At 48.8% G+C, this 20,047-nt stretch overlaps 2 protein-coding genes across 4 annotated transcripts in view; one reads left to right on the forward strand and one right to left on the reverse strand.

The window, feature by feature from the left end:
- Nucleotides 1-20,047, forward strand: part of ZNF74 (zinc finger protein 74) — a 182,051-nt gene that overhangs the window by 54,597 nt on the left and 107,407 nt on the right. The gene's annotated exons all lie outside the window — the stretch shown is intronic.
- KLHL22 (kelch like family member 22) overlaps nucleotides 1-20,047 on the reverse strand; it is a 54,351-nt gene that overhangs the window by 8,402 nt on the left and 25,902 nt on the right. For all 3 annotated transcript variants that reach the window (XM_066259898.1, XM_066259899.1, XM_066259897.1), the window contains exons 4-5: nucleotides 12,085-12,803; nucleotides 3,810-4,002 (exon numbers count right to left, since the gene is read on the reverse strand). In XM_066259898.1, the coding sequence (XP_066115995.1) occupies nucleotides 3,810-4,002; nucleotides 12,085-12,803 (912 nt within the window). The remainder of the gene's footprint in view (nucleotides 1-3,809; nucleotides 4,003-12,084; nucleotides 12,804-20,047) is intronic.

The following is a 20,047-nucleotide window of genomic DNA, read 5'->3' on the forward strand; positions in this document are numbered from 1 at the left end:
TTGCATGCCTTTCTTTTCTTGCCTTATTTCACTGGCTAAAACTTCTAGGACTATGTTGAATTAAGAGTGGTGAGAGCAGCCAAGTTTACCCCGTTTCCCATCTTAGGGAAAAAGCATTCAATCAGTTTTCACGATTAAGTCTAATGTTAGTGGTAGGATTTTTGTAGATATTGTTCATCAAGTTGAGGAACTTCATCTGCATTCTTATTTTTTAAATTTGATCGTGAAAAGATGACACATATTGTCAACTGTTGTTTTCTTCATTCGCTGATATAAACATATGATTTTAATATGGTGAATTACACTGATTAAATTTCAAATACAAAACCAGCCTCCCAGCTCTATAATCAACCCCATTTGGCAATGGTGTAGTGGTTTCTTTTGTTTGTTTTTTAAATTATATTTGCTAGTATTTTGTTAAGGATATTCAGGTGTATATTTATAAGAGATTTGCCCCCTATTTTGGTACTCCCTTTGCCTGGTTTTGGTATTTGGGTAATATTAACTGCATACAATGAATTAGGAAGTATTGTCCTCTATTTTGGGGGGGATCATGCAAAATTGCTATTAACTTTTCTTTAAATGTTTGAGAAAATTCTCTAGTGAAATCATCTGGACTTAGGAATTCCTCAACAGGTACAGAGCTATTCAAATTATCTGTTTTATGTTGTGAAGATTGTAGTTTAAAAAAAAAAGATTGTAGTTTTTTTTGAGTAATTGGTCCATTTCATCTAAGTTGTCAAATTTACACATGTAGAGTTGTTTGTAATATTCCCTTACTATTTTTTTGGTATCTGCAGGATTTTTAGGAATACCCATTTTTATTCTTGATATTTTAAATTGTCTTCTCTTTTATGGGGGGGGGGGTCAATCTTGCTAAAAGTTTGCCAACTGTACTGATCTTGTGGGGGAAAAACAGTTTTTTGTTTGATTTTCTCTATTGCTTATCTCCTTTTAATTCCATTGATTTCTGCTCTTTATTATTTCCTTTCTTCTGCTTGATTTAGGTATGTTTTGCTCTTCTTTTTCCAGGTCTTTGAGGTAGGAGCTTAGATTATTGAGTTGAGACCCACTCCCCCAATGTATACTCTTAGTGCTATAAAATTTCCTGGCAGAACTTTAGCTAGATGCAACAAATCTTGACATGTTGTCTTCTCATTTTATTTAGTTCAAGGTATTTTTATTATTCACTTTGACTTATGGATTATTTAGAAGTGTGTTGTTTACTAGCTTTCAACAGTCTGGATGGTTTACCTCCAAACTATACCTTAAACCCACCCATCTCCTTCCTTCTCTCACAGCCTCCATCCTAGCACAAAAATTCTGTCTTTGCTCCTGCTTCTCTAAACCCTCTTCTCTTCACAAACACTCCCCATTTTTCCCCTTTCTCAGAATAAACTGTGAAGTCCTCTCCTGGTCCAGAAGGTCCTTCTTCCTTCAGTCTCACATTTCCTTAGACGGAACTTCCCCAAATAGTCTATCTAGATTTGTCCTTCCAGACACCCCCTCCCTGGGCACTGTTTAGCTCAACTCCCTCTTAATTTCCTCACTGCACTTAACACAATTGGCAATTATTTTACAGATTTGCTTAGTAGTTAAGAGTAGTCTCTCCTGCTAGGCCATAAACACCACTGGGGAACTTTTGTCAGTTTTTGTCACCACTGCATCCCCAGGTCTTGGTATAGGCCGGGTACGTGCTTAATAATTAGTTGCTGAAGAAATGAATGTAGGAAAGACCATTGGCAGTCAGAGAGAAGCTGATTGAAGGCCAAGGGTGCCCCTCTGTGGCCACACCGCAGAACTGCAGCTTCTCAGACAAAACTCTCCTCCCCCAAACACAATCAGGAAAAGATTCTCTCACTCCCTTATCTCATACCCTTCCAGAGCGGAATTCGGGAGTCATCCTCATCCACCATGTCTCAAGGAACCCTGATATGTCCTATGAAAAATCTGTTTCTCCCGGATGAGGGCTTCCTCCCCCCCAAACTGAAGAGCAAGGAGCATGCCGGCTTTCCCTGCCTGGGAGGAACCACGGTGGGAGACCCTAGCTATGGAGAGGAGCTGGACCCATCAGGAAGGTCCCTATCTCCCAGGGGTCAAAGCCTACAGCCCAGGGGACTGGGGAAGGGTGAGAGATAACAAAAAAGATACACAAAGACGGTGTGAAAAGAGGTTTCAATAGGCAGAGCTCCTGCCAAGGTCCCAGAGCTAGTTCAGGAGAGCTCAAGGCAGAGCTCTACACACGTCCCCCATGCTATCCCTTGCTTTTGAGGTGCTCAGGGATCCCAAAAGTATGTAACAGCTGCTCTAAAAATGACAATGCTGCCTGACCAGGCAGTGGCGCAGTGGATAGAGTGTTGGACTGGGATGCGGAAGGACCCAGGTTCGAGACCCCGAGGTCGCCAGCTTGAGCGCGGGCTCATCTGGTGTGAGCAAAAAGCTCACCAGCTTGGATCCAAGGTCGCTGACTCCAGCAAGGGGTTACTTAGTCTGCTGAAGGCCCGTGGTCAAGGCACATATGAGAAAGCAATTAATGAACAACTAAGGTGTCGCAATGAAAAACTGATGATTGATGCTTCTCATCTATCTCCGTTCCTATCTGTCTGTCTGTCCCTATCTATTCCTCTCTCTGATTCTCCCGCTTTCTCTGAAATAAATAAGTAAATATTAAAAAAAAAAAATGACAATGCTGGTGTAAACAGGGTGCATAACCTGCTCCCAGGGGCTGGGACCAGGAACATGGCAGATCAGCAAAGCCTCTTCCTTGCGCCCCTGGGATCTCACATCTGGTTTTGGGGTCAGGGTCCCAGTACCCCAAAGCCATAGGACAAAAAAGAAAGACTTCCCTAAAGCATTGCCTTTGCACAATAAACATAAGTTTAAACATCTCCAAATTGGGAAAAACCCATGGTATTGCAGGAGGTACATGATTAAAAAGAAAAACATAAAAAATACAAATTTTGCCCTGGCCGGTTGGCTCAGCGGTAGAGCGTCGGCCTAGCGTGCGGAGGACCCGGGTTCGATTCCCGGCCAGGGCACACAGGAGAAGCGCCCATTTGCTTCTCCACCCCTCCGACGCGCTTTCCTCTCTGTCTCTCTCTTCCCCTCCCGCAGCCAAGGCTCCATTGGAGCAGAGATGGCCCGGGCGCTGGGGATGGCTCTGTGGCCTCTGCCTCAGGCGCTAGAGTGGCTCTGGTCGCAACATGGCGACGCCCAGGATGGGCATAGCATCGCCCCCTGGTGGGCAGAGCGTCGCCCCTGGTGGGCGTGCCGGGTGGATCCCGGTCGGGCGCATGCGGGAGTCTGTCTGACTGTCTCTCCCTGTTTCCAGCTTCAGAAAAATGAAAAAAAAAAAAAAATACAAATTTTCAAATGTTTTTGGCATTTTAAAGGCCCTGCTCTCTCCAGGGGGCTTATTGAGGGGGAAGTGTGAGGCTTCTGAGCCTTCATCTCTCTCTTTTAACTCTTTGGATACATCCTAGCCCATCTCAGCTGTGCTAATGGATAGATGAGAGGAAGTTTTCCGTCTCCACTTGAACCTCAGGGTTAAAGCAGCTTCCTGGGGCCAACGTGGCAAGACCAAAAAGGGGGTGAAATTTGGGGGAATGAGGCCTGGACATTTGATAAGGCTCTCCTTAGGTAGCTGGCAGAACCTCCGGGTCCCCCAACCTGCTTCCAGTGCAGGGTCTTTGAAGGGATGTGGACTCCGCTCAGTGGGCCTGATTCCCTGGCTTGGCCTTCAACTTACTCTATACACCCCAGAAAGGAAAGCGGATGGGAAAAGGTCCCTTTTGGTGGGGCTTCTTTACCTCCCTCTTGAGTGGGGCCACGTAGGTCCAGGAGTTGGTGGCAGGGTCGTAGCGCTCCACAGTATTCAGGTCATTGTGGTAGTCACGGCCTGCCACTGCGTAGATGTACCCACCCACGACACACACACACAAGTCGGCGTGCTCCTGCTGCAGGGACTGGATCTGGAACCAGCGGTTGTGCCGCGGGTCATACCTTTTGAGGGAACATGAGGACAGCACATCACTGACAGGCAGGACAGCACCTCCTGTTCCGCCCATGTCCCCTGAATCCTCCCTTGGCTGCCTCCACACACAAGCACACACCCACTCACATCTGTGGCAGCAGGCTGCTGCTACACAGATGGGAGGTATGGTCAGAAGCCTCCTGGGTTTCTGCCCACAAAGCTGGACCCTTCTAGGTGTAGCCTCTCACATAGTTTCTAGCCACTTTACTATTCATCCCAGGTTGCCCAAGGGTGTTCTTACAGCTACCACTATCTCACCAGTCTAATCTCATGGTCCTCACAGCTCTGCCCACATTCACTCAGAATGGCCATCGTCTGACCTGTGGTGGTACAGTGATAAAGCGTTGACCTGGAATGCTGAGGTCGTCAGTTCAAATCCCAGGGCTTGCTCAGTCAAGGCACATATGAGAAGCAACTCCTATGAACTGATGCATTCCACTCCCCCTCTCTCTAAAATCAATAAATTTAAAAAAAATCAGAATGGCCATTAATTATGGATGGGCACAATAGTCTTCCAGCCTCTAGCCAACACCAAAAGTCCCTCATGCATGGTCTGCTTGAGTCTGCCCTATGAAGTGCCCACACACACTCACCTTCAGCACATCCCTGTCCTTCATCCCTTTGAGTACCTCATGCTTTCCCAACCTCCCCAGCTGGGGTGTCCTCTCCACTGCCCAAGGTCGCCCTCTCTAAAAAGTTGGCGTATCTTCTCCCACACTGGATTGTGGGTACCATGAGAATGGGGTTCCCTCTGGGATTCCAGGCACTCCCATGAAGCTGGAGGAGTCAGCCTGGGCTAAAGGAGCACTGCTGGGCCAACAAGGAGAGTGGACATGAGGTGGAAAAAGCCAACCTCCACTGAGCTACTGCTCAGCCCAACCCACTGTTACTATAGCTTGCTCTCTTGACGTGGCAGCCACTTTCACATCCCTTTCACTGGAGATGAAACTGTCCCCATGTCTCAGCCTTGCCCTCTCCTTGCTTCCCCATCAATCTTTGAAAAAAGTCTAGTTCCCAAGCAGCAGCTTATCATGCACTACTGCAGAGCCTGCCCCACCCCCTCTTCTGCCTTCAAAGGGATTCAAATTCTCAACCCAGGTGATATCAGCCACTCCAGAACAACCAACTATAACCCGTGCTTTCTCCTGCAATTTGGACCTAAACTGCAATGGCCTCCTCACCATCTCTAGCTGGCTACTTGCCTGTCCTAAATGAAACCACCTGCTCTCTCTGTACACTGATCCCATCCTCACCAGCAAAGCTACTGCTCACACTCCAAAATCCTATCACTGCAGCCCAGGCCATTTACAGCCCAAGTCCACACCCACCTTTCTAGCATTCACAGCCTGGCCCAGGCTTGCTCCACTTCCAAGGGTACTACCCCTTCTTTCCATGCCCCAGGCCATTTGGGGCATCAAAGTAGGTGTGATGTTTGGGTGAATGCAGATGGTCACAGAGCTTCAAGGGGCCAGGGCCCCGTAAGCCTGAGGCCCAAAGCCCACTCTTTCCCTGACCGGCATATGGCTCTTTTTCCTGGGCATTCATCTACCCAGGCACCTGCATTTGAGCTCCTGCTTCTAGGCAGGGGTCTCCAAACTTTTTACACAGGGGGCCAATTCACTGTCCCTCAGACCATTGGAGGGCTGCCAAATACAGTGGTCCTCTCACTGACCACCAATGAAAGAGGTGCCCCTTCCAGAAGTGCAGTGGGGGCTGGATAAATGGCCTCGGGGGCCGCATTGCGGCCCATGGGCCGTAGTTTGGGGACGCCTGTTAGAGCCTCCTTGCTCAAAAGACAAAGCATAGATATAGCCTCTTTCAGATAAGTATTTTTGTTTCTCCACTGGAAGGCCGACTCCAAAAGGGTAAGTTGAACTTCAAGTGGTTCAGAAGAGAGTGAATAGTTTTCTTTGGCCTGTGTCATATGCTTGTCAGTGAAGAGATCAGATGTACCCTTTGCTCCAAAGCACAAGCCAGACACGTTCTGTAGCTGATTCTCCCCAGCCAGGACATTCCCTCCCTGCCAGCCAGGAATTGCAGGAAACAAGCTGCCTCAGGAGGTCAGAGACAATGGGAGAGACAGAACATGCACCTTGGTCACACAGAGACGCAGGCCTGAATCCCAGCTCTGCCTCTGTAGCTGGTTTCATCCAGACATCAGTTTTACTCTTGGCACCCATTCAGTTTCTACACCTGTCCAATGGGGTGATGTCATCTGCCTAGAAAAGCTATCATGAAGGATCATAACGAGACAACACACATAAAAAGGATCCTTGTCAACCTGATGAGAGTTTATAAAGGACTCAGGTGGCCCTGGCTGGTTGGCTCAGTGGTAGAGCATCGACCTGGCGTGCAGGAGTCCTGAGTTCGATTCCCAGCCAGGGCACATAGAAGAAGCGTCCATCTGCTTCTCCACCCCTCCCCCTCTCCTTCCTCTCTCTCTCTTCCCCTCCCGCAGCCAAGGCTCCATTGGAGCAAAGTTGGCCCGGGCGCTGAAGATGACTCTATGGCTTCTGCCTCAGGCGCTAGAATGGCTCTGGTTGCAACAGAGCAATGCCCCAGATGGGCAGAGCATCGCCCCCTGGTGGGCATGCCGGGTGGATCCCGGTTGGGCGCATACGGGAGTCTGACTGCCTCCCTGTTTCCAACTTCAGAAAAATACAAAAAAAAAAAAAGGACCCAGGTGTATGTCTGTATTCCCAGACCCCAGCGTAGCACTTGAAGTGAGATTACCAGCAGTGAAATCATTCCTTTACTGTGCAAACAGGTATTGGCCATCCAACATGGATCAGGCACAGTGCTCAGTGCTGGGGATCCAGAGGCAAACTCAAGACAAGGGCCCTGCTTTCCACTGTGGAATGGGAAACAAGCTGAAGACAACAAAGTGAACAAGTGCTCTATGTAATGCAGATACCACAAAAAATAACAGGTAAATAACAGAGAGAGTGATCCACCTGGCTGTGGGGTCTGGGGAGAGCAAAGCTCTCTTATGGAGCTGAAGAAGGGTCTCCTGAGAAGGGGATATTTGAGACATGAATGACCAGGGGCACAGCCAGGTGAAGGTTGGGCTGGGAACAGGCAGCCAGGATAGTCCAAGAGTGCACCACTCAGAGGCCCTGGCAACTGGCTGGATGATACCTTCTACCGTCTTCCCTGTGCACGACACCCATTCGTGTACACGTCTATTTTTCCCTATTTCTTTTCTTTTTTAAAAATTTTCTCCTTTCAGCCAAGCTCACAGCTCTGGGACAAATGTACAGAGAGCAGTGAAGGAGGAAGGGGAAACCCACTAGCCAGCCAGATCAGTCAAATCAAACCTGGCAATCAATGGGGTGACAGATTTCACATCCTCTTCTTCCCTATTCTGAGTCAAGCACAAATCAGCATCCTCCACAAGTGAGACAAGACCCTCCAGATGCTTCTGCTTACCTCCTTCTCTGGTCTCCTGCCCTCACAGCTTCCTAGACAGAGTTCACTTGGATTTGTGGTTTCCGATTTAAGGAAACACACACACATATATACACATATAGGTATTCACCATACATCAATAATTTAAAGATAACCACAGTTTCTGATTTCTTAGTTCCTCACTGTATCCTATATCCCACATTTTCCTCTTTATTGGATTAATTTTCCACTTTGTCAGAATAAATCCTCAAGTATCATTCTTCTAATAAAAGTAAGCTTTATTGTAGTATATAAGGATATAATGTTTTAATCTATTTTTTTAATTTATTGATTTTAAAGAGAGAGAGAAAGGGAGAGAGGGAGAGAGAAACATCAATTTGTTGTTCCACTTATTTATGCATTTATTGGTTGATTCTTGTATGTTTCCTGACCTGGGATCAAATCTGTAACCTTGACGTATCAGGAGGATGCTCTAACCACCTGAATACAGGCCAGGGCAGTTTTAATCACTTTAAGACAGATTTTATTTTATTTTATTTTATTATTTTTTTTTTTTCTGAAGCTGGAAACGGGGAGAGACAGCCAGACAGACTCCCGCATGCGCCCGACCGGGATCCACCCGGCACGCCCACCAGGGGCGACGCTCTGCCCACCAGAGGGCGATGTTCTGCCCCTCCGGGGCGTCGCTCTGTTGCAACCAGAACCACTCTAGCGTCTGGGGCAGGGGCCAAGGAGCCATCCCCAGTGCCCGGGCCATCCTTGCTCCAATGGAGCCCTGGCTGCGGGAGGGGAAGAGAGAGACAGAGAGGAAGGAGGGGGGGGTGGAGAAGCAAATGGGCGCCTCTCCAATGTGTCCTGGCCGGGAATCGAACCCGGGTCCCCTGCACGCCAGGCCGACGCTCCACCGCCGAGCCAATCAGCCAGGGCCAAGACAGATTTTATTTTAAAAGATTTTATTTATTCACTTTTAGAGAAAGAAGAGAGAGAGAAGGAGGGAGGAGCAGTAAGCATCAACTCCCATATGTGCCTTGACCAGGCAAGCCCAGGGTATCGAACCGGCAACCTCAGTGTTCCAGGTCGATGTTTTATCCACTGTGCCACCACAGGTCAGGCTTAAGACAGATTTTAGATCACCTTACTGCAACCTCAGACGTGAAATCTACAGTTGGTACAAATATGTTCCTTGTTAAATTTAGTAGACCTTTTCTTCAGTTTTTCCATGACTTAAGCATTCCCATGACTATTAATAAAATCCATTACAATTAAAATATTTTTTGAAATATACTTTAAAACAACAAAGTGAACAAGTGCTCAATGTAATGCAGATACCACAAAAAATAACAGGTAAGGAGAGTGATCCACCTGGCTGTGGGGTCCAGGGAGAGCAAAGCTCTCTTATGGAGCTGAAGAAGGGTCTCCTGAGAAGGTGGCATTTGAGACATGAATGACTAGATTAATAGTCAAGGGAATACCTAACAAAAAACCAAATTTTTATTTTAAGTAGGGTCAGGGCATGTGGCAACATGAGACTGGCTACTTTCAGGTAAGGCATGCAGCCACTAAGTTTCCGTAGCCCACAGAGCTGTAGCTATGGAAAAGGTGCAAACACAAAAGGTGGATAACAAAGATGCAGTCAAAAAAAGGAAAGACAGGCCCTGGCCGGTTGGCTCAGTGGAAGAGCGTCGGCCTGGCGCGCGGGGAACCCGGGTTCGATTCCCGGCCAGGGCACATAGGAGAAGCGCCCATTTGCTTCTCCACCCCCCCCTTCCTCTCTGTCTGTCTCTTCCCCTCCCGCAGCCAAGGCTCCAATGGAGCAAAGATGGCCCGGGTGCTGGGGATGGCTCCTTGGCCTCTGCCCCAGGCGCTAGAGTGGCTCTGGTCTCGACAGAGCGACGCCCCAGAGGGGCAGAGCATCCCCCTTGGTGGGCAAAGCATCGCCCCTGGTGGGCGTGCCAGGTGCATCCCGGTCGGCGCATGCGGGAGTCTTTCTGACTGTCTCTCCCCATTTCCAGCTTCGGAAAAATACAAAAAAAAAAAAAAAAAAAAAAAAAGGAAAGACAGTAAGACAGAGGTATCTTGGAGGCAAATACAACTGGCTCCAAAAGACCTAATTTTTTTATATAGTTTCTATACCAAGGCTTTAAGATGTAACCTGGTAAGTCCCTAGCTCCTTAAAATGCAAATCCTAATTTACTGCAAAATCTTGTTTTATTATATTTTGAGAGTCTATGGGTTCTAAGGCTGGTAAAGTATGGAAGGGGAGAGAGGAGAGAACCAAACACTTAGATCACTCAAATTAAGATCCACCTTCCGCCTGACCTGTGGTGACGCAGTGGATAAAGCGTTGACCTGGAATGCTCAGGTCGCCGGTTTAAAACCCTGAGCTTGCCTGGTCAAGGCACACATGGGAGTTGATGCTTCCTGCTACTCTCCCCCCACTTCTTTCTCTCTATCTTGCTCTCTTTCTCCTCACTAAAATAAATAAAAAGTATTAAAAAAAGTAAAAGATCCACCTTCCATCTGGCAACTTAAGAATCCACTGGGAAATTAAGGACACATATACTCTGTACAGATGTCCGACCCCAGGGCCCTCCTCACCACCTCGCCAGATGCTCTAAAGCCCAGGCCCTCAGTGATGCCTGATCCTACCAGGCAAGTCTCACAACTCCACCTGCTGCAGTGATCAAACTTCCTGACTGGAGTTTGAGGCTGTGGTTATCAATCACAGTGGCTGATAATAGAATTTTCCAGAGTCCAGCTTGGTTCTCACACCACATGTTCAAGGGAATCTTAGACCAGTCTTGTGTGAAATGTATATAACAGGACAGATTATGAGCCAACAGCATCCTCTCACCCTGCAGCTTCCCTGTAGGCACACAGCCGCCCTACCACGTGCTGAGGACCAGACACCACAATACTTTGGAGATGTGCTTTACAAGTCTGTGGGTTGCTCAGCAGGGAGATCTGGCCTTCGATCTCCAATTGGAAGCAGAGTTCCCTAAAAAAAAACTTCAAAGGCTTGGCTGGAGGGATGTTTGAAACTGGTGTTCCCCATGCCCACTGGGGACGGTGTTTGGTATGACTAAAGGTATTGTTTCCTCCTTTTGAATTCATTGTGCTCCTGTTTGACCACACATGCTGCCAGGCTTTGGGTCTCACCACTTTAATAGAGGTTATCACTTCCTGGGGCCAGAAAATCAGAGGTGGCTGAAGAATAGTCACCTCTTCCTCAGTGCTGGTCACCCTGTTTCTGAGAGGCATAGCCAGGCCAGTCCCCACCCTACCCCCACCACAGAAGATAAAAGCATGGACATGGGCCCTGGCCGGTTGGCTCAGCGGTAGAGCGTCGGCCTGGCGTACGGGGGACCCGGGTTCGATTTCCGGCCAGGGCACATAGGAGAAGCGCCCATCTGCTTCTCCACCCCTCCCCCTTCCTCTCTGTCTCTCTCTTCCCCTCCTGCAGCCAAGGCTCCATTGGAGCAGGGATGGCCTGGGCGCTGGGGATGGCTCCTTGGCCTCTGCCCCAGGCGCTAGAGTGGCTCTGGTCGCGGCAGAGCGACGCCCCTGGTGGGCGTGCCAGGTGGATCCCGGTCGGGCGCATGTGGGAGTCTGTCTGTCTCTCCCCATTTCCAGCTTCAGAAAGATACAAAAAAAAAAAAAAAAGCATGGACATGAACTTGGTCTGCATCTAGCTCAGAGACACCAGAAGCAGTTGGCAATCTCTTTCTCTGCAGTGCCATCTCTCAGCTTGTCCAGGGCAGAAACTTCCCACAGGCACCAAATCCCAAGAAATCAAACCAAAGTACAGTGAAAGGGGCTCTGGAAACCTAACAGTTGCTATGGTAGGGATCTGCCTTACTTCCCTTGTTCTGCCCAAGAAGATGGATTTGTAAAATCACAGCCTTATACACTGACAGAGCTAAAGCCTCCTGCAGTCCACAAAACCCCCTCTCAGAAAGAAAACTGTCTCCTCCAGGGACCACGTGCCCAACACATGGCTAACGACAGGGTGGAGGGGAAGGGTGGGACTGGGCACTGGCATGAGGCTCAGTGATGCCTGTCAGCCTTTCATGCTCCCCTGGGCGGAGGACCGCACACTCAGGGGAGCAGAAGCAACAGGATGCCATACTCCACCTTTGGCTTGTGGTCAGAAGAGCAAAGCAGACAGGCAAAGGGAAGCTGGGATAAAACGTGTCAAAGTTCAAGAGAGGGCAAAAGGAAGAAGCAGTTGCCTATCCAGTGCTCCCAGCTCCTACATCTCTTCCTTCTGTGGTCCAACCACCCTTCCTGCTACAGGCTCCCCTCCCCTGTGCTCAGCCAAGTGTAGAGTCACAACCCAGTCCCTCACAGACAGGACAGCACGGTGTGATCCAGGGTGAGTATGCTTCTGAGAAGGGGACAAGAGTGAAAGAAAGCATTCCAGGTACCCCTTTCTTTATGTCACTGCCAGAAGGAATTAACCTGGAATTTATTCCACAAAAAAGGTGTATTCTAACAAGCACAAGATTAATAAAAAAGGCTGACTGCCTTAGTTCTTAGCCATGTGCCCATGCAGAACCCACTCCCTTCTCATCCCTCTGAGCCCATGTCTCCTACCTACAGCATCATCCATAGACAAAGGTTCAGTCAGCGCCCTTTCTTACCTCCAGCATCGGGACTCAGCGCGAAATCCTTGGACATTGTTGTCCCCTCCGATCAGGTACACGAAATTGTTGAGTACTGCGATGCCCTGGTTGGACATGCGGGGGGCCAGGGAGGAGGTGAAGTGCTTCCACTCTCCCAGCAGGGGGTTCAGGTACCTGGCCTGGTCGCTGAGGACAGTGGATGGTGTGGAGTGAATGCCCCCAAAACCTACAATACACTGGAAGTCTGACCGTAGCTCCGTCTGTGGGCCCTGCAGGCTGGGCTGCAGGCTCTCATTCCGGTGGTACATAAGAGCATTGGCCACTGTGTCCCTCAGTGGGCTGGGGTCCAGCTTGTCATGCAGCCGCTGGAGGACCTCAGCTTCCATTAGGGGAAACCGCACCGTCTCAAGGAGTTTGGGGGGCTCATGCAGTGAGATCTGGTCTGCCTGTACCTGCTCCAGGGTGTAATGGTAGAGCAGGGCACCCTCATACACCTCAGTCTCACAGGAGACCTCCAGGCAATTGCTGCTGAGGAGGGAGTAGACCTTCTCCAGAGGAAGCTGGCGGTACTTATCAGTCCTTGAGAAGGCCACAAAGTTTTTGAGAATGTAGGTGTCTAATTGCTTGGTCAGACGGCTCAAGTCAAATAGTTCTGCCAGCCGGTAGACATCAAGGATGTTCTCCTCGTCCACCCAGGACATGAGGAAATCACAGCAGAAATGGATGATTTCTGGGATCTGTGAAGAAAACAAGACCCATTCAAGCCTGGGAAACTGTCTGTGCACAGAAGACAGTGACAGCAGTTGCATGGTTTATGTGGCCATCCTCTAAAGTAGGCCCCACTTGGCCCTGGCTGGTTGACTCAATGGTAAAGCATTGGCCTGGCATGTGTAAGTCCCAGGTTCGATTCCTGGTCAGGGAACACAGGAGAAGTGACTGTCTGCTTCTTCCCCCTCCCCCCTCCCCCCTCCCGCAGCCATGGCTCAATTGGTTCGAGTTGGCCCTGGGCAGTGAGGATGACATCATGGTCTCACCTCAGCGCTAAAATAGCTCGGTTACCAAGCAATGGAGCAGCAGGCCCAGATGGGCAGAGCTTGCTGTGTAGATCCCAGTCGGGGTGCATGTGGGAGTCTGTTTCTGCCTCCCCACCTCTCACTTGATAAAAAATAAAATAAAAAAGGCCCCATTCACCAATCCCCAACCTTTCCTGGAGCAGAGGCTTATCTGGTGCTTTCCCTAACACTAGAGACAACTGGTGCTCTCTGCAGATAGACTGGATTTAAATCCTGGCTCACAAGTGATCTGTGGGCCCTGGACACAGCTCAGTCAGTTAAGAGTCTCCCAAAACAACAAGGTTGCAGGTTTGATCCCTGGTCAGGGCACATATCGGGCAACCAGTGAATGAATAACTAAGTGGAACAACAAATGAATGCTTCTCTCTCTCTCTCTCCCCACCCCTACCAACCATCTCCCTTCCTCTCTGTCTCTCTAAAATCAATCAATCAAAAAAATAAAGTGATCTGTCAAATGCTCTTAACTTCTCTGAGCCTCAGTTTCCTCATCTATAAAATAGGGATAAAATGGAGAGAAATAATTATAAATGACATCATGTATAGGAACTCCCTGGCACAGAGTGGATCCCTGATATATGTCAGTTGCCTTTTAGATCAAACATACTCGATTTCCAGAGAAGCTGGAAGCTGCACAACAGGCACCATGTTAGATGACCCTGGTGTGCAATGCACGTAGGACCCCCATCCCAACCCCCAGCTCTCTAAGACACTCAGCTCCTTTCTCCTGCCACAACCCCCACAACTAGAGGCTCAGCCAAAGCTTCAGGCTCAGGAAACCTGCCTACCCTGGAAACCTGACTCAAAGTTCTTGAAAAGCTGAAAGCTATCCTGCCTGGGCAGAGGCCTAATTGACTCATTATCAAGACGGCTCCCAAGTAGCCTGCACCTTCCCTTTCCCAACAGTGTTGAAAAGAGGTCAAAAGAGAGGACAACACTTAGGTGAGAGCTAAGAATTGGGCCACACGACTAAAGGACACCCTGTGACTAGATGATCAAAACATGACAGAACAAAGGAAACAGAGGGAAGGGATCTAGGGCAGCGGTTCTCAACCTGTGGGTCGCGACCCCGGCAGGGGTCAAACGACCAAAACACAGGGGTCGCCTAAAGCCATCGGAAATACATATTTTATATTTAAAAATAGAAATACCTCACTTAACCAGCATCATCAACAAATTGAGCACACACAGAGTAAATCTGCTTGCATCTGGTTTAAAATAAATGTTTAACATCATTTTATTTTGTCTGATCCAAGACACCCAGTATCTGCAAGTGATATGTTAAGGGCTGAGTGGAAGCCTGTATAGTGCCAGACACATATTACCCCACATGGAATGTCCCCAGAGTGCTTTGTTAGGTCCCAAAGTCTTCACTCAGCCATCCATTTTCTCTCTGAGCCAGCACTTCTGCTTTGCCTCTTCCTAAAATACCACTTCTGATTTGTTGTGGGCAGGATGTTGAGGACCAGGTTCTGGGTAGAAGGTGAGAGCAAACTGCCTTCAGTGGGCCTGGAGAAGCAGCTCCCAAAGAACTGAAGCCTCCTACACAAGAACCTTGTGTAGGGTGGGCCTATACAAGGCCCTCTGCTTCCCATCCTTGTGTCAGAGCAGCAGGCCCTCTGCCAGGTTGAATCTCACAGAGGAAACACCTCAGGCCCACCCCAGGCAGGAGCCCCATGAGAGGCTCAGAAGAGGAAACTTGTTTGCTGGGGGTGACTTAATGGGGGTGATCTTGTTGGGATTCAGACCCAGGTCCCCAAGGACACCATCAAGAGTCTAGCACAGGGCACAGCACATGGTGTGAGGGCAGGGAGAGAGTAAGCCGCCAACAGCTAGTGACTATATGAACCAACATGATGTGGTGAGCCCATGGACTTGGAACTGTTATTCCACATAAAACTTGTTTTAAAAATATCACTGCATAGAAATCCAATGTATTAAAAATGAAACAAACAAAGCTGGGCTGCTCAAGGTGAAATGGGGGCTCATTCTCCTGTGCTGTCCCCCCAGAATGGGCTTGGAGGTGATAAGCAGTACTGGCCAAACCTCTGCTGTAAGTGACCTGGGGAGATGGCAGGTCTCTGAGCTAATGGGTGATAGAGGGAAAGTGGTGTTTTAGAAGACGGTTTGGTACTGATGTGCATGATGATGGATTTGGAGAAGAGAAGGCAGAGACCAGCTGGGAGGTATGAATGGAGAGGTGGAGACCAGGACAAAGATGAAGACATGGAAACAGAGAAGAGATAGCTATAGGTAATATTTACAAGGATGACTTATCCAAACTTGGACACAGGGAATGAAGATGCAAGGGGTCAAGGAAACATGGTGGCTCTGGCAGAATGGTCACGGGACATATACCAGGGAAGTAGGGAAAGGAGCATGCAGTGAGGAGGGACAAATGCTGACAGGGAATCCTGGGTGGAGAGCTGAATATGGTACTCAGGGTCACAAGAACTAGATGATTTCCTGAAGCAACAATGACCAGGATGTGAGGACAGAAGAGATCTCTGAATACAAGGTGGGGAAATTCTTCTGTCCTAAAGGCCATGCTTGCCCAACTCCACCTACCCATGATGTATAGCCAGGAGTTGAGCACTTTCCAACCACTACTCTGAGGGTAATGGCACAGAGAGTGCAAGGTGGGGACTCCAGATGCCCTAAACAGGTTGGTTTTCCTCTGACTTGAGTTTTTCCTGACTGTTCCAAATGTGCTCTGAGAAAAGGTCAGGATAATGAATTCAGTGTAGCATTTCACTTCACCTTCAAAAAATGTGAGAAGATTACCCTGGCTAAGTAGCTCAGGTGGTTAGAGCATCGTCCCCATACAAGGTTGTGGGTTCAATCCCCAATCAGGGCACATACAAGAATCAACCAATGTCTGGGGTGTAGCTCTGTTACAACCAGAGCCATTCTAGCAACTGGGGCAGAGGCCATGGGGCCATCCTTAGTGCCCGGGGTGGCTTTGTTCCGGTAGAGCCTTGGCTGTGGGAGGGGAAGTGAGAGACGGAGAGGAGGGAGGGGAGGGAGAGGGGGAGGGGTGGAGAGGTAGATGGGCGCTTCTCCTGTGTTCTCTGGCCAGGAATCGAACCTGGGAATCCTGCACACCAGGCCAATGACTCCTACGGGTCTACCATATCATGCTTTTTACTTAAAAAAAAAAAATTACATTTCTTTTGAAGGCTGATGAACAGGAGACACCAAATCTTTTTCGCCTGCAAACTACTATCTTCTTTTTTAGATCCAGCTAATAACACTGTTTTGTCTTTTTCCAAATAGCTCCAGATATATGGAAAAGATTTATATAGGCGGATGGGGATCCTCAAACCCCTCAGTGAGATCTTCTGAGCATGGCTTTTAAGATACCTAGAGGCAGAAAAAGCCCAATAGAGATCAGGGGAACTACCAGCTTTTAGGATACACCCTTAAAGGCTCCAACGCCCCAAAGGGGTCTCATAGGATGCCATCTGGGTCCTGCTTCAATAGTGGAAGGGAAGGTCATTGAGCTAAAGCCTGCCAGGCTTACATGCCTCTGCTGTGAGGAAACAGGGACACTGGAAGGTAGGCTTCCCTCTCGCTCCTCTAAGAGAGGGTTCAGTCTCTTCCAGCCCTGGTCTAGCCACCTATGACCTAACCTTGCCCAGAAAGCTGGGGTTTGCCACTGAAGGCTGAAGGTGCCCAGGGCCGTCGGCCCCATCTATGACACTGTGGACGAGCCTAGGGTATTTCTTCCAAGAAGCAGGTAAACTGATCTCATTTGCACAAGGGCCACTTAACTATGTTTTGCCTGAATAGTCAGGTTTTTTATTCTTCCCTCAAAGATCTCTTTGTGGGTGTTGATAGTCCCATTTTCTGCTGCTTTGCTTAGTATATAGTGTTTCCTTTATCCCTCCTACCTCAATGCCCCACTCATATTTCAGGCTGGGACCTAATCCTAATGTAGAGCTCTCCTTCCCCCTTTTGCCAACTTGTATTATGAATTTACCTTTGCCACCCAGCTTAGTGTATCCCAAGGTTCTCTTTACCATGCCACAGTCGCAGAGCTCCAGGGAAAAGCAACCTGGTTTCAACTCTCCAGGCAGAGGAGAACAGAAGCTCCATATCCACGCATGCTGCAAATGGCTTTTCCAGTCTACCTGAATCATTACCAGCTAGAAGCAGCTGTCATTGGGACTTGGACATGAGCTGCAAAGTATAGAATGGTGACAACAATTCCAGTGCCATGCGGACTTTCCTGTGCGGACTTTTCCTGGACTCCTGCTCCCTGTGACAACTCCTAACAGACTGAACTGTGGTTGGGTTATATTTCTCAGGGATTTGGCATGGTGATGGGGCCAACTTGGACTTGGTGAACATGTTAAGGACACTACTCTTTTATGGATTCTTGCTGTATTGGCCAAGAGTTTGCTTAAAGGCTTTTAATCACTGTAAAAAAAAAAAATAGAAGACTGGATAAAGAAGATGGGACACATATACACCATGGTATACTATTCAGCTAGAAGAAATGATGACATCGGATCACTTACAGCAGAATGGTGGAATCTTGATAATATTATGAGGAGTGAAATAAGCGAATCAGAAAAAAACAAGAACTGCAGGATTCCATACATTGGTGGGACATAAAAGCGAGACTAAGAGACATGGACAGGAGTGTGGTGGTTACGGGGGGTGGGGGGAGGGAAGGAGGGAGAAGGGGAAGGGGAGGGGAGGGTAAAAAAAAAAACTGGATAGAGGGTGACGGAGGACGATCTCTCTTTTGGTGATGGGTATGCAGCAGAACCGAATGACAAGATAACCTGGAAATGTTTTCTTTGAATATATGTACCCTGATTTATTGATGTCACCCCATTAAAATAAAAATTTATTTATAAAAAAAAAGAAAAAAGAATCAACCAATGAGCCTAACCAGGCGGTGGTGCAGTGGATAGACTGTTGGACTGGTACACAGAGAACCCAGGTTCGAAAGCCTGAGGTCACTGGCTTGAGCATAGACACATCCATTTTGAGTGTGGGTTCACCAGCTTGAGCATGGGATTGCCAGCTTGAGCATGGGGTTGCCAGCTTGAGCGTGGGATCGTAGACATGACCCCAAGGTCACTGGCTTGAGCCTAAAGGTTGCTGGCTTGAGCCCAAGGTTGCTGGCTTGAGCAAGGGGTCACTCACTCTACTATAGCCCCCCAAGTTAAGGCACATATAAGAAAGCAATCAATGAACAACTAAGATGTCACAATGAAGAATTGATGCCTCTCATCTCTCTCCCTTCCTGTCTGTCTGTCCCTATCTGTCCCTCTCTCTGACTCTGTTAAAAAAATAAAAAATTGCCCTGGCCGGTTGGCTCAGTGGTAGAGCATCAGCCTGGCATGCAGGAGTCCCAGGTTCAATTCCCAGCCAGGGCACACAGGAGAAGCGCCCATCTGCTTCTCCACCCCTCCCCCTCTCCTTCCTCTCTGTCTCTCTCTTCCCCTCCCGCAGCCAAGGCTCCATTGGAGCAAAGTTGGCCCGGGCGCTGCGGATGGCTCCATGGCCTCTGCCTCAGGTGCTAGAATGGCTCTGGTCATAACAAAGCGACACCCCGGATGGGGAGAGCATCACCCCCTGGTGGGCATGCCGGGTGGATCCTGGTCGGGCGCATGCAGGAGTCTGTCTGACTGCCTCCCCATTTCCAACTTCAAAAAAATACAAAAATACAAAAAAAAAAAATCAACCAATGAACATATAAATAAGTGGAACAAATCAATGTCTCTCTCTCTTTCTCTCCCTCCCTCTCTCACTCTAAAATAAAAAAAATAAAAAAGAAATGTGAGCCTGACCTGTGGTGGCGCAGTGGATAAAGCATCGACCTGGAAATGCTGAGGTCGCCGGTTCGAAACCCTGGGCTTGCCTGGTCAAGGCACATATGGGAGTTGATGCTTCCAGCTCCTCCCCCCCTTCTCTCTCTCTGTCTCCTCTCTCTCTCTCTCTCTCTGTCTCTCCCTCTCCTCTCTAAAAATGAATAAATAAAATAAATAAATTAATTAAAAAAATATATATGTTAAAAAAAAAAAAAAAGAAAGAAATGTGAAAAGAGATATCTCTCAAGCCCAAACAGGCTGTCAGATGGACAACTCTTAAGAGGAAAGGCATGTGCAGGCCCAGCCTGTGTAACTGTACCAACACTGCCCAAATGTTGGTACTGTTCTAAAATATAAGTCACACTGTCCAAGCCTCAGGAAACTTTCCGAATTCTGTAGGAAAGTAAGTATTTAAAGTTCAATAACAAATCAGAAAGCAGTCTCAGAGATCAATGAGACCAAGTGGAAAAGATGGGGCAGAAAGGGCCTAAGCAGCAACAGTGGAGGAGCTCAGCTTTGCCAGATGCCAGCATTCACAGGATGTCACAGGCTTAGCTTTGGCCATGTGTTTGCATGCAGGACCTTCTCAAGTGGCAGGGAGACCCAGGAAGTGGGGAAGGAACCAGCATAAAAGCAGAGGGCAAAAGCAGAGGAGGAACCTGGGTCTGAGACCTTCAGAGCAGCTCCACTTCAGTGCTTAGTGCTGGCCGAGCCAAGTGCTACCCAGGAGCCTCCACTCAACTTAAGAGTCTCCCTTGGCCCTGGCCGGTTGGCTCAGTGGTACAGCGTCGGCCTGGCGTGCGGGGGACCCGGGTTTGATTCCCGGCCAGGGCACATAGGAGAAGCGCCCATTTGCTTCTCCCCCCTCTCCCCTTCCTCTCTGTCTCTCTCCTCCCCTCCCGCAGCCGAGGCTCCACTGGAGCACAGATGGCCTGGGCGCTGGGGATGGCTCCTTGGCCTCTGCCCCAGACGCCAGAGTGGCTCTGGTCACGGCAGAGCGATGCTCCAGAGGGGCAGAGCATTGCCCCCTAGTGGGCAGAGCGTCGCCCCTAGTGGGAGTGCCGGGTGGATCCCGGTCGGGCG

This window comes from Saccopteryx bilineata, chromosome 2 (genome assembly GCF_036850765.1).
Source record: "Saccopteryx bilineata isolate mSacBil1 chromosome 2, mSacBil1_pri_phased_curated, whole genome shotgun sequence".
In the NCBI taxonomy this organism is placed as follows: domain Eukaryota; kingdom Metazoa; phylum Chordata; class Mammalia; order Chiroptera; family Emballonuridae; genus Saccopteryx; species Saccopteryx bilineata.